The sequence below is a fragment of the Eptesicus fuscus genome, chromosome 10 (assembly GCF_027574615.1).
Source record: "Eptesicus fuscus isolate TK198812 chromosome 10, DD_ASM_mEF_20220401, whole genome shotgun sequence".
Classification (NCBI taxonomy): Eukaryota; Metazoa; Chordata; class Mammalia; order Chiroptera; family Vespertilionidae; genus Eptesicus; species Eptesicus fuscus.
The window spans coordinates 12751039-12773854 of NC_072482.1; the positions used below are offsets into that span (position 1 = coordinate 12751039).

The 22816-nt window shown below is 53.8% G+C and overlaps 3 protein-coding genes across 5 annotated transcripts; 2 read left to right on the forward strand and 1 right to left on the reverse strand.

The window, feature by feature from the left end:
- Window positions 1-279: 279 nt before the first annotated feature.
- PTCRA (pre T cell antigen receptor alpha) lies at window positions 280-7199 on the forward strand. Its single transcript, XM_054722327.1, has 6 exons — window positions 280-337; window positions 2603-2635; window positions 3085-3405; window positions 4561-4605; window positions 5207-5373; window positions 7179-7199. Exons 1-6 carry the CDS (start codon window positions 280-282, stop codon window positions 7197-7199), a joined length of 645 nt encoding a protein of 214 aa, XP_054578302.1.
- A 1129-nt stretch (window positions 7200-8328) lies between these two features.
- Window positions 8329-16861, forward strand: CNPY3 (canopy FGF signaling regulator 3). Of its 3 annotated transcripts, XM_028128051.2 has the most exons (7): window positions 8344-8643; window positions 12324-12447; window positions 12979-13028; window positions 13088-13233; window positions 14844-14966; window positions 15166-15283; window positions 16167-16861. In XM_028128051.2, exons 1-7 carry the CDS (start codon window positions 8496-8498, stop codon window positions 16370-16372), a joined length of 915 nt encoding a protein of 304 aa, XP_027983852.1. In that variant the 5' UTR covers window positions 8344-8495; the 3' UTR covers window positions 16373-16861. The 3 variants fall into 3 exon arrangements, with proteins under 3 accessions (XP_054577848.1, XP_027983852.1, XP_008151519.1); XM_008153297.3 differs by lacking the exon at window positions 12979-13028 and having other exon boundaries at window positions 8350-8643; window positions 13137-13233; XM_054721873.1 differs by lacking the exons at window positions 14844-14966; window positions 15166-15283; window positions 16167-16861 and having other exon boundaries at window positions 8329-8643; window positions 12979-13036; window positions 13137-13227.
- Window positions 16862-20822: 3961 nt separating this feature from the next.
- On the reverse strand, window positions 20823-22586 carry YJU2 (YJU2 splicing factor homolog). Its single transcript, XM_008153296.3, has one exon. It carries the CDS (start codon window positions 22544-22546, stop codon window positions 21575-21577), a length of 972 nt encoding a protein of 323 aa, XP_008151518.1. The 5' UTR covers window positions 22547-22586; the 3' UTR covers window positions 20823-21574.
- Between the last annotated feature and the right edge of the window lie 230 nt (window positions 22587-22816).

A 22816-nucleotide genomic window follows, 5' to 3' on the forward strand; every position in this document is an offset into this window, starting at 1 on the left:
GGCAGGACCAGTGACGGCGGGGTGCTCTTCAGATGGGAAGGATGTGGGCGCCCAGCTCCTGCTGTGGGAGTGGCAGCCTGAGCTCCCTGGCCCATGAGAGAGGATGGGGTTTGGGGGCCCCGGTGGAGTGGGAGGGGCCCCTCTGGAGGGAAACGGCTCCGTGGTGGAGCAGCTGAGGTGCAGCTGGGCCTGTGGCCTGGGAGGCAGCCTTGTGGGTGCCGGCTCCCCCAGCCCACACCTCAGGTCTGCAGCTGTGACCTGCCTCCTATCAAATGGGCCATGGCCGGGGCTTGGCTGCTGCTTCTCTTGGCCCTCGGGTGTCCAGCCCTGCCCGCAGGTGAGTCCCTGCCTGCTTCTCTCTCTGTGCCCCACTTGTCTGCCCCGAACCACCCTCTCCCTCTGGGCGTCCGGGTGTGGGTGAGGTGCAGGGAGGCAGAACAGAGGCACTGGGGCCTCTGGGAGGGTCTCACCAGAAGCCCATCTTCCCTTCCCCATTGCACTCTACCTCCCAGCTTCCTTGCTCTGGGGCCCCACGTCCTGCTCCCCTGGGGTCCACAGTGTTGGTAGGGAGTAGTCACCTCTTGGGGGTTTAGAGAAACAAAGCAAGCTGGCGGGTGTCCATGGGGGCCGGGTGGAGTAGCCAGGGCTGTTATGCGATATGGAGCGATGGGACCTGGGCAATGTTGTAAGGACCCTCCTGCCCTTCCTGTCCAGGTCTCCTGCCCTCAGGGTGCCCTTTCCACCAGGGTTCAGAGTGCCTCGTGTTCACTCCCAGCTCCCCCATATCAATGGGGTCTCAGGAGAAGTCCCAAGGCCTCAGTGACTTCCCGGGTGTATGTACCCCCAGGCCTCCAAAGATCAAGGCTGGAGCCAAAGGACTAGAATTGTGAGAATTCCAGCTTCGTCTAGAGCCTGTGCAAATTTGCATGTGTGTTTGGGGGGTCGGGGGGAGTCCTTGACCTTTGAATCAAGACATCTCCTTGAGCTAAAACTGACCCAGTGCGTCACAGCTCTCCCTCCTAAGGAGGCCAACCATACCCATGTGGAGAAGGGCATGCCCAGGGCAGGCGACTGAGCTCCGGGAAGGACGCAGCCAGGGTGAGGAGGAGCAATCCTGGGAGGCTTTGTGGAGGAGGGAGATGCTTAACTTACCTTGGGGAGTGTCTCTACCGGTGCAACTGCGCAGGCTCAGGAGCTGCGGTTCCTGGAGCTCACTCCTCCCTCTGTTTGTGATACCTTATTAATGATAGCATCGATAAGAATGCGAATACTCATCTGCCATGTGTTTTACATTCATGAACTTTATTCTACACAACAACTCTGTGGGGCTGGTGTTATTAACCCCATTATATTGATGGGACCATTGAGGCTCAGTATATTAAGTGCATGAGACAAACCAACTCTATCCGAGGCCACGTTCCAGGTGGGTCCACTTTGTCACGTACCAAAATCTTAGTCATCCTTCCAAGTGGGGTGATATGTGGGACTTGGAGTCTCCAAGATCTGAGCTCAAATCCTGAGTGGGCTACTAACCATCCACATGCTACAGGTCAGTTATTTGACCTTCAAGAAATCCTATGTGAGCACTCCACACCCCTACGTCCCCACAAAATTCCCTGGAACGGGTCCCCGCAGCCTGCGCATTTCTTTGGCCTGGCTACACTTAGAGTTGTGGGGTGTGAGTGTGTGTGTGTGTGTGTGTGTGTGTGTTGTGTTGTTTTTTTGTTAATCCTCACCCAAGGATATTTTCCCATTGATTTTTAGAGAGAGTGGGAGGGAGGGGGAGAGACAGAGAGAGAGAAACATCAATGTGAGAGAGACACATCAATTGGTTGCCTCCCGCAAGCGCCCTGGCCAGGGCCAGGGTTCGAACCTGCAACCAAGGTACATGCCCTTGACTGGAATCGAACCCAGGACCCTTCAGTCCACAAGTCGACAACTCTATCCACTGAGCCAAACCAGCTAGGGCTTAACTCACAGTTTTAATTTGTTTGGAGGTTTTAACCTTTAAGATTTAATTTTTATGAGCAAATATCCAACTGTTCAAAAATAACATTGTTATATATTAAATGAATCATCCTTACTGAAAAGACCAAGTTTGTGGAAAATTAGGACTATTCAGGAAAATAAAGGACAGATCTACCTGGATTGCAGGTTCGATCCCCGGTCGAGGCTGTTTCTCTCACATCAATGTTTCTCTCCCTTCCTCTCTCTAAGCATGTCCTGGGGTGAATAATACAACAAACACCCTTCCATATGCCACTCAGATTAACAAATGGTTATAATCTTGCCATATTTGAACTATATTTTTAAAAGTGTATTTTTTTATTGAGAGGAAGGGAGAGGGAAAGATAGAAACATCAATGATGAGAGAGAAACATCGATCGGATGCCCCCTGCATGCCCCCTACTGGGGATCAAGCCTGCAATCCAGGCAAGTGCCCTGAGCAGGAATCGAACTGTGGCCTCCTGGTTCATAGGTTGCCACTCAACCACTGAGCCACGCCAGTCGGGCTGAACTAGATTTTTTTTCAAAAGTTACAGATACATTTGAAGCCCCTTTAATCTCATTCCAGATCATATTTCCTCTCCTTCCTCCCCAGAGGCAACCTCTCTCCTGAGGCTGGCACAACCAGGTATTATGCATGTTTGTTTCCCATGAGTCTGAGTTCTTTGAAAGTGGGGACAATGTATATATAAATTATTATATATAATTTAATGTTGTATATAAATTAATGTTGTATCCCTAATGCCTTGCACAGAAAGGTTCAGATATGATAGATGGGTGATGGAAAGATGATGGATGGATGGATGGACGGATGGACATATAGATGGAAAGTAGAGAGAATCTCTGTAGAAAACATGGATGATGGAAAAAGAGTGAATGAATAGAGAGGTGGATGAAAGGGTGGAGGGAAGGAAGGGTGTTTAGAGGGGAAAACGCAAGGAGAGAGGGCTGGTTGAGAGGATGGAGGGACAGATGGATGGTGAAAGGACAGATAGAAGCATAGAAGCCTACAGTGAGATGCTGGCCTGGGAGGGCACGGACAGATCTAGGCCCCCACAGGTGCATGCTCTCTTACAGGTGTGGGCGGCACCCCCTTCCCCTCGCTGGCCCCACCCATCACGATGCAGGTGGGTGGGAAGCAGCAGGTGCTGGTGGTCTGCCTGGTCCTCGATGCGGCCCCCCCTGGCCTTGAGAGCCCCATCTGGTTCTCCGCTGGCAACGGCAGCGCCCTGGACGCCTTCACCTACGGCCCTTCCCCAGCTGCAGACGGCACCTGGACTAGCGTGGCCCAGCTCTCCCTGCCCTCGGAGGAGCTGGCATCCTGGGAAACCTTGGTCTGTCACACCGGGCCTGGGGCTGGGGATCATAGCCAGAGCACACAGCCCCTACAGCTGTCAGGTGGGGACAGAGCCCGGGGCCTGTGAATGCCCCCTGCCCCTTTCACTCACCCTGGACCCAGGATTTGGGGGGAAGGAAGGCAGGCCCAGACCATGGGGGCACGAGGGGTGTCCAAGTGACGACCAACAAGGTGAAGGGGTGCCTGGGCTCAGAGCAGGGACACCTGAGGCCCTGAGGCCTGGGATTTGCAACTGTGACATCTCACCCAAATCTAGGCTCTGATGCATGTCTTCCACGAGGTGGTAATGCCTCCTCCCTCCTAGGATTGAGATATATATTAAGGTATATAGCTTAACCCTACTACCTAGGGCTACTCTCTCTATATATACCTAAGATTAATATCTAATATCACCCTATATATGACACCCTACCTATTACCTACCTATTAGACCCAAACAATGAGTAAATAATTAATTGCTACCACTTATTCAGTACTTACTCTTGCCAGGTACCATTTATTGTAAACACTTTACATTTATGAAGTCATATAATTTCCCTCATCTTTTCGGGGACAGAGAAGTTAAGTAATATGTCCAAAGTCATCTATTATTATTACTTTATTCTTTAAAAAAATATTTTTTTTATTGATTTCAGAGAGAAAGGGAGAGGGGGAGAGATAGAAACATCAGTGATGAGAGAGAATCATTGATCAGCTGCCTCCTGCTCGCTCCACACTGGGGATCGAGCCCACAACTCGGGCATGTGCCCTGACTGAGAATCGAACTGTGACCTCCTGGTTCATAGGTCGACGCTCAACCACTAAGCCACGCCGGCCGGGCTATTATTACTTTATTAACAACCAGATGACTTCCTCTTTTTGGATTATGTTGGTTTTAACATAATATTTGTTGAACGAATTGTCTGCCTTCCAAAGGCTGCTGAGAAACCGATTCCTTGTCCGGGAGTGCTGCGGCAGCTCGCCTCCCAGGGACGCAGAACAGGGGGCGGCAGGGAGCCAGGGAGACCTGGGCCCCTCGGAGGACTTGCAGCGAATGGGCTCAGGTTCCCACTGCCGGTTCCTTTGTCCATTTATCCAACATGCCATGAACAGGGCCCTGCGTCAGGGCCGGGGCACAGTACTGGGGCGGAGGGCACGGTACTGGGGTGCAGGGAACCGCCCATCCCAAGTCTCACTCCCTTCTCCTTGGCTGGCAGGAGAGACTTCCTCAGCGAGGACCTGCCTCTGGGAACCTCTTGGGGGTGAGTACTGGGGGCCAGGACCGTAGGTGCTGTTGGGATCTGGCCTGATGGGTCCTACTGGGGGTTGGTAGGGGTTCCCTGAGGAGGCTGTCTGGCTGGGTTGGTGCCCTGGCCAGCCTGGGCCTCTGTCCACCCGTGGGTAAGATCTCTGACCCCAGCCCAGTCCCTGGACACCAGCTGAGAAGCACAGGTGAGCACTGTGAGAAGGGCAGCCCAGGTGAACGTCAGCATCAGGGCCTCGGGAGTCCCCGGGGAGTCGCGGGAGACTGTCACTCCCACCACCTGCGGCCATGGCCACCGTCCGGGTCTCTTCCTGGCCAAAGGAGACTTCTGAGCGGGCTCCTCTCTGCAGCGACGCTGAGTCCTGCCTGGCCTGCACCCCCCTGGCTGGGGGATATAAGAAAATGAAGGTTAGGCAGGGATTTGTTATTCCCAGGAGGAGTTGCGGTTAGACACCAGGAAGGACCTGCCCTGAAATTGGGGGACGACATGGAGGAGGAATGGCAAGGGCAGAGGGCAAGGCCCCTCTTCTCGGGGGAGCATTCGCAGGGGTGGGGTGCTGAGGAGCCCCGGGCCCAGCCTGCCCCTTCCCCTCCCGCAGGGACGCCGGGCCGCGCGCTGCGGCTGGGGGCGCTGCGGCTGCTGCTCCTCAAGCTGCTGCTGTTTGACCTGCTCCTGACCTGCAGCCGCCTGCGCGCCCCGCCCGCCGAGGCCCGCCCGCTGGACCCCCCGCTCCCCGCGCCGGCCGCCCGCCCGCAGCCTGGGCGGGTAGGAGCGCCCCCGCCCCCGCCCCCGCCCCCGCCGACTGCAGTCGCGGCCGGGAGAGGCCGAGGGCTCAGGCCTTCTGCCCCGCCGGCCTGGCAGCCCCGGGCGGGGCCGCCGCGGGGTTCACACCCGCCCTCCGGGTCCCGACCCTGGCGGGAGCCCCGTCTGGGAGGAGGGGTGCTCTCTGCCCACCCAGCGCCCAGAGCTCAGGACCTCCCGCCTCGGAGGATACTGCGACCTGCCTCCTCCTGGGCCTGAGCTTCCGGGGGGCCGGGCGGTCTCCCTCCTTCCACTGAGGCCGGTCTGGGGGAAAGGCTGCGTCTCTCCCATCCGACTGGGAGCCCCCTGAGGACGGAGACTGATATTTGAGATGCAGAACACTGAGGACGATTAAAGGAGAACTTAAGTGACACAAGCAAACGGGAAGTGTTTTCATTCACGTCTTCTCTGGGAGGAGGCAATTTGGCAGGTTTAGAGGAGGCAGAAATCTGGGAGGCCTTCCCAGAGGAGGAGGGCTTCCCGAGGGCAAGACCCTGGGAATTGCAGCGCCGGGCTGGGGGCTGGGGAGGGCACTGTCCCGCCTGTCTCCTTACTCCCCCGCCAAGCATGAGGCCAGGCCCCTTCTGGCTCCTCACCCTGGCCCAAGCTCTGTGAGAGGTGGGGCGTGCAGCCCAGGAGCCCAGGAATGCGGGTGCTGGGCCTGATGGGAAGTCTTGTGCAGACACGACTGGGGTGAGCAGGGCCAGGACCCCAGAGTAAGGGGAGTGAGTATGCTCAACGCCAAGAGCATTGTCGGTCACTCCAAGCTTACTCTTATTAATCAAGTAAAGGTCATTATTCATTTCACAAGCATTCACTGAACATCAACTCAGCCAGGCGCTGAAGCGGCTTTTCTTTTGTTTTGTTTTTCCTAAAGAGGGTTCTTGCACTGATAGAACACGGGGCTCCATGAGGGGTGTAAGCGGCGTGTCCCCTGTTCCTTCAGCACCGCCCTTCCCAGAGGCTCCTCTAGTGAATCAGCCCCGGCACCACGGCGTGCTGCTGCGTGGATGCCCCCGGGCCGCACAGAGCAGCCTATTGGACCGGTGGTGCTATCGGTCTCCCCCAAGGTGTCGGTGGGAAGCTATGCTCTAATACCGCCCCCCACCCCCCCATGTGGTGTCAATGACACCGCCAGCTTCCTTGAGCCTCTGTGCCCTCTTAGCTGCTGGTCCATGAAAACCCTCACTGTCTCCTCCACTGCCCACCTCTCACCAGCCTGTCAGAAGATTCTCCCACCTCCTTTTGGATTATTGGGGGGGGGGGGTGTCCCACAACTTCTAGGGATGAATCTGTCCACCATCCCCACAGGGCCAGCTGCTTCCCCAACACACAGACTGAGAGGGGTGGGCTGGGTCAGGGTGGGGGCCTGTCTAGCCGTAGCCTCAGACTTCATCCCGTCATCATCCCTTCCCAGTTTCCAGCCCCGACGCTGAGCTCAGGGCTCCTGCCACACTAATTCTGGCCTCAGTAAATGTCTCCCCATTCTGGAAGCAGGGTTCCCTTAGCTTCAACACCCCTCCCCATTTTGCCCCAATGCCCCCAATCCTGCCCTGCCCCAGACTACACCCCCACCGAGACTGGTTTAATGTTATTTTTCAGGAGGGCTCCTGGACCTAGGTAAATCAAGTTCCTGCCTTCTATGAGCTCAGAATCCAAAGAAATAAATAATAGGGCATTAAAGAACTGATGTTACGAGAATTAATGCGTGAACTTTTCACAATCTGCTCAATAAGCTTTAATTCCATTAACCTATTTGAACTTCCCAGGAGCCGGCGAGCCTCCGGTAGCCGCTAGAAGGATCACTTAGTCATCACCGCGCTAGAAAGCGAGGATCAGATGGGAAGTGGTGTGTTTAGTTCTCACTGGGACAAATCTAGGGACACTGGGCACGAAAAAAGCTATTTAAAGGCGGGGGGCTGTTTGAGTCGTCGGCTCTCACCCACAGCGCCTATGAGAGTGGCTGGCAGTAGCAACAACCACAATAATAATAATAAAACTTAGGAACAGCTGCTCAGTAGGAGCTCTGCATTATACCCCCGGGGGGAAGTGACGTGGAAGGAAGCGGAGAGCCCGCGAGGACGCCTTTCCCACCTCTTCTAGGACCAGCAAGCCGCACCCCTGACTCGGCCCAGCGGCTGCTCCCCCAGCCGCTTTCCCCCCGCCCCCACCCCGCCACACACACACACACACACACACACACACAAACACACACACAAACACACCACACACACACAGACACACACACAAACATACCACACACACACACAGAAACAGACACACACACACACAGAAACACAGACACACACACAGAGAGAAACACAGACACACACACACACAAACACACCACACACACACACACAAACACACCACACACACACACACAAACACACCACACACACACACAAACACACCACACACACACAAACACACCACACACACACACAAACACACCACACACACACACACTCACACACACACACAGAGAAACACAGACACACACAGACACACACACTCACACACACACACACAGAAACACACACACACAGAAACACACCACACACACAGAAACACACCACACACACACACAAACACACACACACACAGAGAGAAACACACACACACACACACACACACACACACACACACACACACACACACACACACACACACACACACACACACACACACACACACACACACACACACACACACACACACACACACACACACACACACACACACACACACACCGTCCTAGTCCAGCCCCGCCCCGAGCCTCCGTTAGGGGGTGGGAAAAGATGTTGCCATTGGTCACCGAGGACACCATCCTCTCTCTCATTGGCCCAAACCGAAAAGAGCTCATCCTTCCATTTGCTAGAGGGCGAACCCCGAAAAGCCCATTGGCTGCGCAGCCCGCGGGCCTCCGTGGGCTCTGGGGCGGGCCGGCGGCCAGCGGAGGGAGGGGGCTGGGCTCGCAGGGGCCCGGGTGCGAGGCACGTGTGCTGTCCAGGAAGCGTCTGCGAGAAGCTGCCCGGCGCGCGCCCGTGGGAAGCGCAGCCCTCCGGGTCGGGTCCGGCTGGGCCATGGAGCCACTGCCTGAGCCCGCGCCCCGGCCCGGGGCCCGCTGGCTTCTGCTGCTCCCCCTGCTGCTGCTGCCGGCCCCGGAGCTGGGCCCGAGCCAGGCCCAAGCCGAGGAGACCGACTGGGTTCGCCTGCCCAGCAAATGCGAAGGTGAGGGGCGGGGCCCGCGGAGCGCCCCGCGGGAGGGAGGGGCCGGGCTTGCGGGAACGCTCGGGGTGGAAGGTCTTGGCTCCTGAGCGGGACCCCGGGGTACACGGGCGGGCGAAAGAGCGGGTGTCGGTGCACCTGGAGCTCACAAACCCGTAAAAACAAACAACTATCATCAGGGCAGTAGATGCCTGGATAGATGAAATGCAGGGTTTGGGGGCCAGGTGAGCCCCAGCCAGTCTCCCAGGGGTGGGGGAAGGCTGGGTGCAGAGGGGAGCCAGGAGAGGCTCCGCAGAGGAAGCGCAGAGAAAGTAGGAGTTGGCCGGGCGAAGAGAAGTAACAAGAGAGGGCCCCACGCAGGAAACCGCCCCGCAGAGGCCGGGTTTGAGGAACTGAAAGGGTTCATCTGACTGGTCCGAGGGGAAGAACCCGAACCCTCCTGTGCCCTCACCACAGCCCGATCTGTGGGACTGGCTGCCTCCGCACCAGCTGTGAGCTCCCTGAGGACAGAGACCTTCTCTCCGATATTTTTGGAATAAATATAAATAAACGGGAGCTGTGAGGGGGGGGGGGTGGAGGAAGGAGGAGGGGCTGAGGCTTAAGAGGTCTCTTTGAGAGACTAGAACCTGGGGGGACTTTGTGAGGGAGGAAGATTTTAGGAATATAGAAAAAGAGAGCATCCCAAAGACCTAGGGGTGTAGGTGTGGAACCAGAGGGGGAGAGAGAGAAAGGGTGCTGGCACATGAAGCAGAGATCCGGACTGTGAAGGGCCCACCTTTCCTTCCTCCCTTCCATTCTCCTCCGTCCTTCCCACCTCCCTAACCCCAGGCCACCCAGAAAGTTGGCTATGAATCTGTTTCATCCCAATTCCCAGCCTACAGCAGGCCAGATGTCCCCTAAGCACTGGGAAGTGGGGGGCGGGAAGGGTTTAGAACACATAATCCTTCCATTTGAGAGATGGAAGGTGAGGTGCTTCAGAGATGGGCCGCCGTCGGGGGCGGGAGTTTTCCGGGATGCAGTCCAGCGGGTACCTTCTCCCTCTCTCCCTTGGATAGACCGCGGGCTGTGATGCTTTCCTTTCCCTCTGCCCCCAGTGCCCACGGAGACCCTTTGGGGGTTTCACTTCCTCTTCTCTGTTCGCTATTTTATTCTGATACCAAAGAGCCCCTGCTGTGTCTCAGATTATGCTCAGAAGCTCACATTTCTTTTCCTTAGAGGCATTCACAGATCATAGAAGCGTAGGGCTGGGCAAGGATCTTTGAGACCATTTTAGCACAACCTTGTTTTGTAGGTAATTGAGCAAGATTACTTCAAAAGATTTTTAGTCACCGGATGGCTTGGCAAACTCCAACCCTTAGGCTCTTAATAGTGTATTTACTTTCATTTATCATTTTGTTATTAAATGCTGACCGTGTCTGGCCCACAAAGCCTGCCTCCTGGCTCAGTAGCCCGAGTGGAACAGGCCTTGGCACAGAGAAAGGAGAACTTGCCCAGAAAAAGAGCCAGTGCATGTCCAGGAGTGTCTGGGGTGGGCGCCATGAGTCTCCCCCAAGTCTGGATCCCCAGAGGGGGGTCTTGAAGAGGGAAAGTTTGGAAGAGTTGAGAAGCAAGGTTTTGGCTGATGAGTACAAGAGAGGGAGGTTGATGGGTTCCAACCTTCTGGGCCTGGAATACTACAGGCTGAGGGCGTGGGAGAGGGGGGGCAGAGGAGCCAGAAAAGTGATGACCTTGCACAACATGCAGGACAGAGAGGGAAGGGAGCCCAGATGGTCCTGGATGGAGAGCCAGGGAAATGAGTCGCCCTCAATTCATTGCAGACTCTGAGATCACCAGCTTATATGTTGGAATTTTCGTGTGTCCCAAGTTCTCCAAGCCGTGTACTAATATATATGTTACACAGTTTCACCACGCAAGCCTCCAGGGCATGCATTTGTTTTGGTGGTAGTAATTGGTTTTCTACCGAACTCTACCGTCCGTGTTATAACAACCCTGATGGCTGTAGTCTCTTCAGAGGCATCAGAAGCTGCTCAGCCACAAACACAGCCTCCCTCAGCAATACCTATCATGTATCCAACACATACAGAGTCCCAGACTAGAGGAATACAGAACAAATCCAGGACATGCACTCACTTTGGGTACTCCTGTGGTCTGATTAGAGAGGCACGGGAAAGGACCAAAGGCTGCACAGTCCTGGGGTGAAACCCAGAGCAGGTGGGATTAGCCATGGCGGGGGCTCAGTTGGTTGGAGTGTCGTCCGTACGCTGAAAGGTGGCGGGTTCGATTCCTAGTCAGGGCACATATCTAGGTTGTGCGTTCGATTTCCGGTCAGGGTCGGTATGGGAGACAGCCAATGGATGGTTCTCTCCCACATCCATGTTTCTTTCTCTCTCCCCTTCCTCTCTAGGTGAGGATTAAAAAAAGAAAGAAAGAGCAGGTGGGCTTGTACAAAAAAGGATTCCTCTTGGAGGAGACTTTTATGGTGAAGTTGGGAGAATGGGCAGAAAATCCCCAGGGCCCCTGGAGGGCAGTAAGCATTTCCTAAGGTTTGAGGCACTGAAGTGGCAGCCGCAGCCTTCCTTATGCAGTGAGAACTATTTGTTTATACTTCTTTCTGCTCCATTAGACTGAGTCCCTGGAAGGGAGGAAAAAATAGAAACAAGGCCTCCGGAGGGTACCATTGCGGGAATAGAGAGCTGGTGTTGCACAACATGTGAAATCCAGCGATAAAACAGTCATAGGAGACATTTAGGGGGCAATTGGGGAAATTTGAATATGGACTAAGTATTAGATGACCTTGGAATTATTGTCCATTTTCCAAGTAATCAAAATTGTTTTGCGGTTAGGTAGGAGAAGGTACTTTTTCTCAGGAGATGTGTGATCACCTATTCAGGGGTGAAAGATCATGATGTTTGCAACTTGCTTTCAAAATGGCTTAGCACAAACAATGTATACAACAAAACCACAATGTATACAGGTGTGGGCAAAGTAGTTCACAGTTGTGAGCATGCAAAACAGTGTATTCTTGTATTAATTAATTATTGTATTATTTATGTGACACAACTGTAAACCTACTTTTGCTCACTCCGTAAATTGTTGAGATATATTATCACATTGTTTTATGTTATATATTGGAGAGAGCCAGTGGTAAATCATGAACCACTGTTGAATATGAACGGAAGGTATATAGTATATGTTCATGGTACTCTTCCATGTATTTTTAAAAAATATATTTTATTGATTTTTTACAGAGAGGAAGGGAGAGGGAGAGAGAGTTAGAAAGATCAGTGAGAGAGAAACATCAGTCAGCTGCCTCCTGCACACTCCCTACTGGGGATGTGCCTGCAACCAAGGTACATGCCCTTAACCGGAATCGAACCTGGGACCCTTCAGTCTGCAGACCGACGCTCTATCCACTGAGCCAAACCGGTTAGGGCCCGGCTTTTCTATATGTTTGAAAATTTTAAAACTAAAATGATTGTGGGGGTCAGAGGAAAAGAAAGGAGCTGGGAGGAATGAAGTTGGTGGTATAAGGGCCAAGGGTGGACATGGGGCACTGCCAACTCCTCCTCTGCCCCAGCGGACTCGCCCAGGCTGGGAGAGGCATTGACTTGAGTCTTTTGCTGGGAGCTGGCTCCCAGAGGACACGTGCACTCAGTCGGCTGTGCTGTGCCTCCCTCTCCCAGTGTGTAAATATGTCGCCGTGGAGCTGAAGTCAGCCTTTGAGGAAACTGGCAAGACCAAGGAGGTCCTTGACACAGGCTACGGCATCCTGGACCGGAAGGCCTCCGGGGTCAAATACACCAAGTCGTAAGTGAATGGGGACCCACTGGCCCGGCCTGCTTTGTTCCTCAAGGCTTCATCGGCCTGGAGTTCCCTTCTCCCTTCTAGCCAGGCAGACCCACCAGAGGGAGGCAGCTCTGAGACCTAAATTTACCCACGGGTTCTGCGACCAACTAATTCGGCGGCTTTCCTAAATCCCTTAACTGCTCTGGCTTCACATTCCTCATCCGTACCAGTTAGCCTGTCACTCCCAGACTCTTGGATTTCATGGACCAATGCAATTTAAAAAATATTGGTAACACGAGATTACCAACATTGAATTTTGCCAGGTATAAATATCAAAAACAAATTAAAAAAAAGAACAACGACATAAAACTTCCATCAGCTATGGTCATCCTTTCAAAATTAAGTGATATTTTAACATCAAAATTTTATACATTTTGCTTTATAAAAAAAAAAAAAAAACACAAAAAACCTACAGAATCTTTGAGCTTTATAAAAAAAAAAATTCCTTCCCGTAGAGCTGTTAAAATTTTGTCTCTCTGGTCTGTGTTCCAGCATTTCAGAGCACCCAGACCAGATGACCTATCTTCCTTCCAGCTCTGACTTCCCGTTGGTGAGATGCGCAGGCGTTGGGGTAGCAGGGCTGGAGGGACGGACACTGACCCACTGGGGCTGGGAGGGGGACTCAGCCCCTCGTGCTGCTGTCTCCACAGGGACTTACGGTTAATCGAAGTCACTGAGACCATTTGCAAGAGGCTCCTGGACTATAGCCTGCACAAGGAGAGGACCGGCAGCAACCGGTTTGCCAAGGTGGGATTGTGCTTGTCCTTGTTCCCTGCGGGGGCGGGGCCTGCGTGCGGCTGAGTGCGTCTGCTGGTGTGGCTGTGATTGAGGACCCTGCCCTGGAGCTTCCCTCCGTGGCCTCTTCCCACTCCTTGTGGATTGCTGTTTGCACTCCGCCTGTCCCGGGTGGCCTGCCTTTTCCTGGGCGATAGGCACACTCCTAACGGCTGGGCCTGCCCGTCAGGATCCTGCCTCAGTCCAGACTGGCGGAAATGCCCAAAGTGCAGCCCCCGGGGGGGCCTAAAGCCCCAGTGCAGGGAGAAGTCAGGAAATCAGGGTTTAGAGAAGAGCCCAGAGACTCTTGGCGGTGATTACCCTGGCCCTCCTCTGGGACCCCAGGGCACATACCTCACCCTCCATCCAGATGCCTCTGTGACGTGTAAGGCACTTACTACACCACCAATGCTTCTCTCCCTGGAGAAGGAGCTTTTTACAACAAGGCCCACACTTCTGCGTCTACGTCTTCAGCTCCTGGCACATCGCTTCACCAGAGTCCCCTCCTAGCAAAGGAGATCAGTATGAATTTCGCCCTGGCTGGTGTGGCACAGTTGGTTGGGCGTCGTCCCATACACCAAAGGGTCTCCGGGTTGGTGGCCAGGCAGGGCACATGCCCAGGTTGCAGGCTCCATCCCCGGTGGAGGGTATGCAGGAGGCAGCCTATCGATGTTGTGCTCTCACTTCGATGTTTCTCTCCCTTCTTCTCTCAAAATCAATAAACTATTTTAAAATAAAATTTGCATGAATCTTGTACCCTAGTTGATAATAAATTCGTGTTTGCTTTAATGTAAGAATGTTAAAAGTTCTTTTTCATAACAGGAAAGTTAGAAACAGCCTAACCATCCGTCAGACAGGGCGTGGCTAAATAGATGGATTGGCCGTTCAGTGGCCTGTTACACACCCGAGAAACAAAGGACGAGGTAGCTCTGCAGGGACTGAGCTAAGATTTTCTCCAGCGTGTATCACTAGATAAAAAAGGCAGAATAGTGTGTGACACATATATTACTGCTGTGTAAAAAAGTGTGGGTGGGGCGAGGAGGATGCATCTGTATGTCTGTTGGCATGTATTTGTATGCATTATCTCTGGAAAGGTAGTTTGTTGTCTCCGGGGAGAAACCTAGGTAGCTGGCAGAAATGGAACAGAGTCTTTCCTGCCTTGCCTTCGCCCTCTCCCCAGCAAGGAGAGAGACAAGCCCTAGAAGAACCCCCAGCAGGGAGCGGGCCTGGGTGTGGGGAGTGAGTGAGCCCAGCCACAGCGCACGGGGGCAGCCAAGACAAATGTGTATTTCCTGGAAAAGGAGGAGTGTCCATTCAGAGGGCCTGAGGGCAACAGCAGACCTGTTGGAAAGAATAAGGTGTGGGGAGGCAGGACAGGGCGTGTGTGCGGGTGCGTGTGCATGCGTGCACGTGTGGGGGTTAAGGGAGGTACGCCTAAAAGAGGGGAGAGGAGGGTGAGGTCAAGTGTGAGGAACCTTAGAGGTCTTGGCTTCTCGGAGCTGGTCTTGGGCCTCCAGCAGCCCCCGCCGAGGAGGGCAGGAGGCAGGAAGGGACTCCCTCTCATGTCCGGTCGCCTCTTCCAGGGCATGTCAGAGACGTTTGAGACGCTACACAACCTGGTACACAAAGGGGTCAAGGTGGTGATGGACATCCCCTACGAGCTGTGGAACGAGACCTCTGCAGAGGTGGCCGACCTCAAGAAGCAGGTAGGCCCTTCGGCCGCTGCGCCCCCGGGGGTGGGGACGGCTCTGCTGCTGAGAAGGCCACCACGGGACATGGGGCCTCTCCCCATGTCTGCTCAGGAGAACCCGGCCGCCCGCCTGTCTCGTGTGGCTGAGGCCCCGCTGAGCTCCTCTGAAGGGACCCAGCGCCGGGGCCTTGCCAACGCGAGGGTTGTGATTACAGTGCGACGTGCTGGTGGAGGAGTTTGAGGAGGTGATCGAGGACTGGTACCGGAACCACCAGGAGGAGGACCTGACGCAGTTCCTCTGCGCCAACCACGTGCTGAAGGGCAAGGACACCAGTGAGTCTGAGGGAGGGAGGGAGGGAGGAGGCAGGGTGGGTGGCCCTCGATTTCATTGTGTGCTCCCCCTCAGGGGAGGTGGGGAGGGGGGACGGAAAAGAAATACGAAAGAGAGGGTGTTGCCCTGGCTGGGTGGCTCGGTTGGCTGGGCGGCGTCCTGTTTCCCCGACCTGCGGGGTCTTCTAGCGGGGGTACCGAGGCGGCGCACCTAAGAGAATGAGAGACAGACAAGGGACGCAAAGAATGGAGGCAAGACAAAGGGGTTTCTGATCAAGCCTCAAAACTTTATTTTTACAGCGTTCCTTATATGTGATTTCTAGAAGGGTGGATGCCTAGGAGGGGTGGGGGCTGACCTAGATATCGGCTAAAGTCGTAACTATAGATAAAGGGTGTGGCAGTTGAAGGGCGGCTACAGAAGGAATGCTTTGTCCTCAGGCAAGAGGAAGTGGGCCTAGTTTCAGTAACTTACTGAAGGTCAGAGTTAATCCTTTGACCGACTCTTGGTTCCTGACAGTCCTGTACACCGAAAGATGGTGGGTTCGATTCCCTGTCAGGGCACATGCCCAGGGTGCAGGTTCAATCCCAGGGGTAGTACAGGAGGCAGCCGATCGATGTCTTTCTCCCCCTACCCCTCTCTGAAATCAGTTTAAAAAAATTAAAATAAAGACATCACTGTCCCCTGGGAGCTTGACGTGACACGGTGGGTGAGAGGCACCAAACAGGTACAGAGCAACACGCAGAGAACTCCGGGGCCCAGTGGGGCCTGGGCCACAGGGAGGTGGGATAGGGACTTGGATGTCAGGCAGCCATTCCAGCTGCCACTCCCGCAGCTCCCCAAGCAGTGCTCCTCGCCCAGCAAACCAGTCTCTCCTCCTCACCCCAGGTTGCCTAGCAGAGCAGTGGTCCGGCAAGAAGGGGGACACAGCCGCGCTGGGAGGGAAGAAGTCCAAGAAGAAGAGCAGCAGGGCCAAGGCCTCCGGTGGCAGCGGCAGCAAACAGAGGAAGGAGCTGGGAGACCCCGGCCCCGAGGAGGACGAGGGCATCCAGCAGGCATCTCCCCTCACACACAGCCCCCCTGATGAGCTTTGAGCCTAACCTGGCAGCCCCTGAACCCAGACTCCTGACGTGGAGGTGGAAGAATCTGAGGCTCGGCTCTGGCAGGCAAAGACGGCTCTCCCGGCCCCGGGTCCTCCCGGCCTCGCTGGGTCCTCTCCTGTCGGGGAGAGGCACAGCTCTGGGAAGAACTCGGATAGCTGCGGTCAGCCCACGCTGGCCTTTCCCTCTGCCAGGCATTTCTGTCCTGGCCAGGCTTCAGGCAGGCCGTGCGGCTTCGGGACTGCCGAGAACGCAGTGTGAACTCAGGAGCGGCAGGTGTCGCTGGGGCCCAGGACTGGAGCCCTCTGGACCCTGTGGGGAGGGCACGCCGGGCCTTCATCTCCCCTCACCCCTGCCCCCACTGCAAAGCAAGACTGCAGGCCCCAACCCTCCTTTCTCTCATCCTCCTGTGGACACCTTGTGCTCTGCCTGGCCCTCCCCAGGGTTCACAGAGTAAAAACCTTTTGGCCTTTTTTGTTCTGATTTCTGAGTCACCTTCAGCCCCTCAGAGGGGCCTCGGGCCCCTTGTTGCTCTTCCCTGCCCTTTGCCTTCCAGCCCTGGGGGCTGAGGACGGGGAGAGCCCGGGCCTTTGTGGGGTAGAGGGCAGGCATGTGGAGAGGCCCAGCACAGTGCCTGCCCCCTCCCTCGGGCCAGGAGGGGCCTCATTTTTGCCCTGAGCACCTGGCTGCCCTCATTCCCACCTCCATCTGGCCCTGCCTGTTGGTCTTGAACCTTGTTCCCTGATTGATCACTCTGCTCTAGCTGTTGTCCCTGGAGCCTAAGGGGGAGGACACCCCAGTCCCCTGAGGACAGCCGGTTACACCATGTCCCTGTGTCCTCCGGGAGCAGGGAGGGCGGGAAGGCTGGCCTCTGGGAGGTGGGGTGGAGGCACCTGCCCAGCCTGTCCTGAGGGCAGGGATCGGGCGGGCGGTAGCAGTAGTGATGACAGTGGTGCTGTGTGGAGGGCTGTGCTTTCCCCCACACTGCACTGCGGGCTGGGTGCTGTTCACCCCATTTTGTAGGGAAGGAAACAGGCTCAAGTCAGGGGACATGCCCGAAGTCCTACTGTTCACCTTACAGCTGGCACTGAGACCCTGGTTTCCAGACTGCCAGCCCAGCATTGTCTCCACTGCCCACAGCCGCCAGGGTACCATCCCAGTGCCTGGCACTGCAGTGTGATTCATATTGAACTGGTTCGTTTGGTTTGGTTCCTTGGCCGTAACATACCTCCACCAACAAGCCTCCTTTAAAGGGAAAATAGGGAACAGCTGTTGCTTCTTAGAAGGAGAAAATGGTGGGAGGTCCCATCAGCACGGGGCCCCCACCAAGTCCCCTGTGGGCACTGAGACCCTCACTCCCCTGGGCCGGGCCCAGTGGGCAGGAGGGGATGCACTGCTGAAGTGCCCCAGATTCGTCATCTTCTAGTGAAGAGGCTCTGGGGTATGATACGGGAGTGAGGGGTGCCCTCAGCCTGGGCTCAGCCTCTTCCCCAACATGGGGCAGCCAAGGCCATGGAGAGTGGAACAAACTGGGATTTTATTCCCTCTGGTCAGCGAGGCCTTGAAGGATATTTTTTGGTCTGTCCCCCACTGCCCCACCTCCAGGACTGATAACTGCTCCTGTTAAAAGGGCTGTGGGATTCCAACATAGATTCCAGTTCCAGCCTCAACTTTGTTCTGCGCACAGAAAATGACGGGTTGGGGTTGGGGGCTGGAACGCAGGGCTGGAAAACTATTTGCAAACCCCTGGGCTGTCACTAATCCAAACCCACAACCTTCAGTGCCTGGCTTACGTCTGTCCCCAAAGCTTTATTGATCCTTAGGGTAGGATGAGGCAAAGATGTATCCTCTTACCAGGGTGGTGGCCCAGTGGCCCAATCCCAGGCCAGGCCCGCACCAGAGGGCAGACAGCTGTGACTACTTTGCTCTTTGACCTGTGGCTGCCCCATGAGAGCCCTCTCCTCCCCCTGCCCCCACAGGGCAGGCATGCTGCACTCACCAGCACTCCAGCAGACAGCTTCTCCCCAGGCCCAGCCTGGAAAAGGCAGAAGGCTGCCCTGGCCAGGTAGCCCAGATACACCAAGGTTGTGGGTTCAATACCCAGTCAGGGCACATACAAGAAGCAACCAATGAGTGAAACAACAAATTGGTGTTTTTCTATCTTCCTTCCTCTCTGACTAAAAACTATTTTTAAATGGGGGTGGGGAGGTCAGAAAGTAGGCTCCAGCTTCCCAGGTTGTTTTTCCTCTCCCCACCACACATACAAGCCTTTTTTAACTTAAATATTGCCTCCCACTTTCTCACACCCTTTCCCTCCACTAGGTGAAGGGACAGCCCCCCGTTAGAAACCCTATTAGAATAGGGTTCCTACACTCACCTGGACATGAAAGTCACCTGAAATGCTTGTTAAACATACAGATGTCTGGGCCCACTTCAGATTCGCTGGGTTGAAGACCTAGGAGCCTGCGTGCTGAGGCCAGCTAGAACCCACTTCACCAGGAGAAACTCAGGGTGTTATCTAAGAGGGAGCAGGGCTTCAATGAAGCCACACTGTCTGGGTCTTATACTCAGAAACATGGCTTGTCGGAGCCCCCAGAGAGGATCTGTCTCCGATGAGGACTTCCATCATCCAGAATCACAAACGCTGATGGACCAAGCATGAGGCCAGTTTGTTCCAACTCAATGATTAAAGAACCATAGGCCCAGGTATTCCAGTCTCAGGGGTTGGGCCCCAGAAAGTTATAGTAAATATACAAACCCATGCATGGCAGCCTCTTAAGTATGGAGCCCTTGTGCAGTGCACAACCTACCCAGGTGTTCACAGCAGCTCTGCATCACTTAGTTTGCAAGTGCTAACAAAATCCCTGAAGGCACATTTTTCACGACCGAGGCATGAGCCATGTGTAATCGGTTTACGGAAGAGCTCTGTGAATTAATCCTGAGGCAGAGCCAGCTAAATCTCTCCTCAACATCCCCCGATGGCCTCGTTTGCTTTATTAAGGAGTTTCACTGTATTAATAATAGTAGCCACTTTCTGTGAGTGCTATGTGGCAAGCACACAGCTCTGCATGCTTTACTTAACTCATTTAATAAAGCTGTGATCACAAGGCCATAGATTTTTTAAAATATTGAAGTAAATTATACATACAGAAAAGTGCACATAAGTGTGTATACACCTCAGTGAATTTTTATAAACACCACCCAAGTCACCAGCAACCATGAAACATTACCATCACACACACACACACACACACACACACACACACACACACACACACGCCACAAAAAGAACAAGGATTTTTGTCTATTTTGTTCCCTGTTGTATCCCAGTACTTAGTACAGAGCCTGGCACAGAGGAGATGCTTAATAAATAGCTGTTAAATGAATGCAGTGTAGAAAGGTGAAGTCATGTGCCCATGGTCACACATTTAGTAAGTGGCCCAACCAGGGTGAGCCCAGGTGGGATGGCTTCGGTGTCCTGGGGCACAGCCATTACACCATAGTACCCTGCAGCTACAGCTTGTTCGGACAGCATCCTGCCCTTACATAGCTTTCTTCTAAAAGCCAGACCCGCTGCTCTCTGCTAGTCTGTTTATGTCTTCAGAATTTAATGTTGGGAATGCAAGACCAAGTTAATCTTCAAGTCTTTGTCTCATCAAAGTTTATATTTGTGTATAGCTTAAAGCCAGTTTGATCCTTAAGCTGCCCCCCAGGGCTGGCTTTCTCTCTTTGCAATTTGAGAGGAATCCAGTTTCATTCATTCTTTCTCTAAAATTGCACCCTCTATTAAGCTTGTACAGGCCAACAGAACTTAAAATTCCATAAATGATTGTGATTGTGGATAAGGAGGTGTTGCTGCAGACTAGAAGCAGGCTGACTCCACCACCAGTTTTGGAAGAAGACAACATAAGTTACTACCCTCCACCCCCAAATATAAATGGTTTAGTACATCCTGATACGCCAAGGTTGCAGATTCAATCCTTGGTCAGGGCACATACAAGATCAACCAATGAATGCATAAACAAGTGGAACAAATAGATGGGGGTTTTTCCCTCTCTCCCTCTCTCTCTAAAAATAAATTAAAAACAAATTTTAAAAAACACATTATTTTGTTAGTAATTACTTACCAAAGTGATCTTGGCATTTTACTGTCCAACTCATCGAGATGTGACAGCAGGTGCTGTCACCTGTTTCATGAGCAATGCTCAGCCTGTGACCAAGGTTCCAATAGCGGGTCATTTTTATGTAGAAAAACAGCTCAGGGAGCAGACTGGCATATACCTATGAGATATTACGGAGGTTAGCACACCTTAAAACTGCTTTTAACAAAGTGTGAAATAGTCAAAGAGAACCTCTCTTCGTATACATTGATGAAATTCTCAGATGCACAAAGCTTTATAGACTGTAGACACCATTAATCAGTGTACAATCCAATGACATAGGGACCAACTTTACACTCAACAAAACTTTATTAAAGCACTCTTATTTGGTATATTAAAAAGTCCAAAAAGGATCCTTGTGATAAATCTGCTAGCAGAGTCCATCCACCCCCCAACCTCATCCCCCAGTATCCCAGTGCTCAAGCTGGGTAAGCAGTCAGCAGAAAAGCTTTTTTCAGCAGCTTGGACTGGAGTTTGGAGTCCATCCTCTGAAAAAGGAATTTCTACCAGTTGTGAATTAAAAACAGCCAGGATGTCTTCCATTTGTAGTTACTGTGTATTGTAATTCACTATTCTAGGATTTTAATGTGTCCTCAAATAGCAATTGACTTGAATTATGTCCAATGGCAGCAACAGTCCCAAAATAATGTCTTGGTGTGTGTGTTCCTTTTATTGGTGCCAGACAATTTTGGAGTGGGAAGGGATGGAGCCAACAGGGGTGGGTGGGTTCACTCACATGCCCAAAACATGGCTAACATCTCAAGGACTGTCCAAGAGACCATGCATTCCTCCAGAGATGTCACAGTCTTAAACCTGGTACCAGGTGGGAAATAGCATGAGCTTTGGCCCTAGAGGTCCGGAAGGGCTGGTGGTTGGGGGACAGGAGAGAAACCGAGTTCTCAGCTGAAACCCTGGCTGGTCCCACCGGCCTCCAAGACATTAATTTTTGTCCAGTTGTGCTCTGGTTGATGACAAGGCCTCCTGCCCCAAACACCAGCTGGAGTTGGACATATGACCCTTGTCCTGGAAAAGGGCCTCAGTTGCTGCTGCTGCTGTCCTCACTATCCGAATACGCACCCAGCTGGCTCAGAGAGGAGGTGCCGGGCGGCCTGGGTGCAGGGTCTGCGGCTTTCCCATTCTTCACAGTGCCCAGTGTGGGTGCCAGCTGGCCCTGTGGGGTGCTGCGATCCAGGCCTGTTTTCTTCACCACAACGAGGCCTGAGAGCTGGGGCCTGCTGCCAAGGGTGCCCACACTCCGCTCCCAGCTCTCCATCTTCCTCTTCGCCTTCGGGCCTTCGTCCAGGATTGCTGTGGGGTTGGGGTTGGGCAGGAAGGCCGGCTGGGGCGGGGCAGGAGCAGCATCCTCTTCCGAATCGGAGTCCTCCAGCAGTCTTCGTTTCCTGGCTTCTTCCACCAAGGCTGCCGTCTCCCTCTCATCCTCCTCCTGCTCCTGCTTCAGCCGCTCCTCCTCGGACAGGCGGTGCTGCCGCAGCATGGCCTCAAAGTCTACGTGGGCCTGCCGCTGATTCAGGTCCTTGAGCTCCTGCAGATTCTCCAGTACCTCCATCTCCAGCTTGGAGTCCTTGGTTCGGTTCTCCAGCACCTTCATAGGATTGTTCAGCTCCTCATCCTCCCGCTCCTTCTGCACTCTCTTCTCCTCCTCCTCCAGGAGCTTCTCGGCCTGGAAGTTTCGCGTGGCTCCGTGCTCCATGGTGTAGTCTGTGTTTTCGGGGTCTGTCTTGAAGGTGATCTCTGCCAGGCAGCGCGTGCACTTGATATAGAAACGGAAGATGGGCAGGCCCAGGTAGACCTCGTTCTGCACCGTCTCTTTGCGGGCGTTGAACTTCTTACCCTTGTAGATGTATTCTCCGCACGTCTTACACCTCATATTGAAGGGGGCCATCAACCGCACCACGTACTGCCGATCTTTGGGGAGCTTGAGCTTGGGGATCTTTGACGGGTCAAAGTCGGGGGGATAATACTTGTTTAAAACTTTTCGCTCCGACATTTTCGCCTTCTAGTCTTCTCACCAGCACAGGAGAACTGTTTAGGATCGGTGTTTACCGAACTTCCGCTACGCTTCCGTCGACGTCACTCTTTCTGCCTCTATGATTGGCTGCAGCATTCACATCGTGCCTTTTTCATTGGCTCCAATCCCCGTCTGTCAGGGTCCGAATCCTTCTGTCTATCTTCCCGAGTTGCAACCTCTGTAGCGCAACAAAGGTTCCGGTGGTGGTCTGGATTCGGGGAAGGTACGAGGAGACGCTGCGCTAGTTAA

Bases quoted from the DNA above. Each gene is read 5' to 3' on its own strand.
- CNPY3 (XM_028128051.2), top strand. From the start codon at position 8,496: ATGGAGCCACTGCCTGAGCCCGCGCCCCGGCCCGGGGCCCGCTGGCTT. The intron at 13,029-13,087 runs TCCCGTTGGTGA...CGGACACTGACC, and splicing joins TCTTCCTTCCAGCTCTGACT to CACTGGGGCTGGGAGGGGGA. The intron at 14,967-15,165 runs GTAGGCCCTTCG...TTGTGATTACAG, and splicing joins TGGCCGACCTCAAGAAGCAG to TGCGACGTGCTGGTGGAGGA.
- PTCRA (XM_054722327.1), top strand. From the start codon at position 280: ATGGCCGGGGCTTGGCTGCTGCTTCTCTTGGCCCTCGGGTGTCCAGCC. The intron at 2,636-3,084 runs GTATTATGCATG...GCTCTCTTACAG, and splicing joins CCTGAGGCTGGCACAACCAG to GTGTGGGCGGCACCCCCTTC. The intron at 5,374-7,178 runs GTAGGAGCGCCC...TGAACTTCCCAG, and splicing joins CCCGCCCGCAGCCTGGGCGG to GAGCCGGCGAGCCTCCGGTA.
- YJU2 (XM_008153296.3), bottom strand. From the start codon at position 22,546: ATGTCGGAGCGAAAAGTTTTAAACAAGTATTATCCCCCCGACTTTGAC.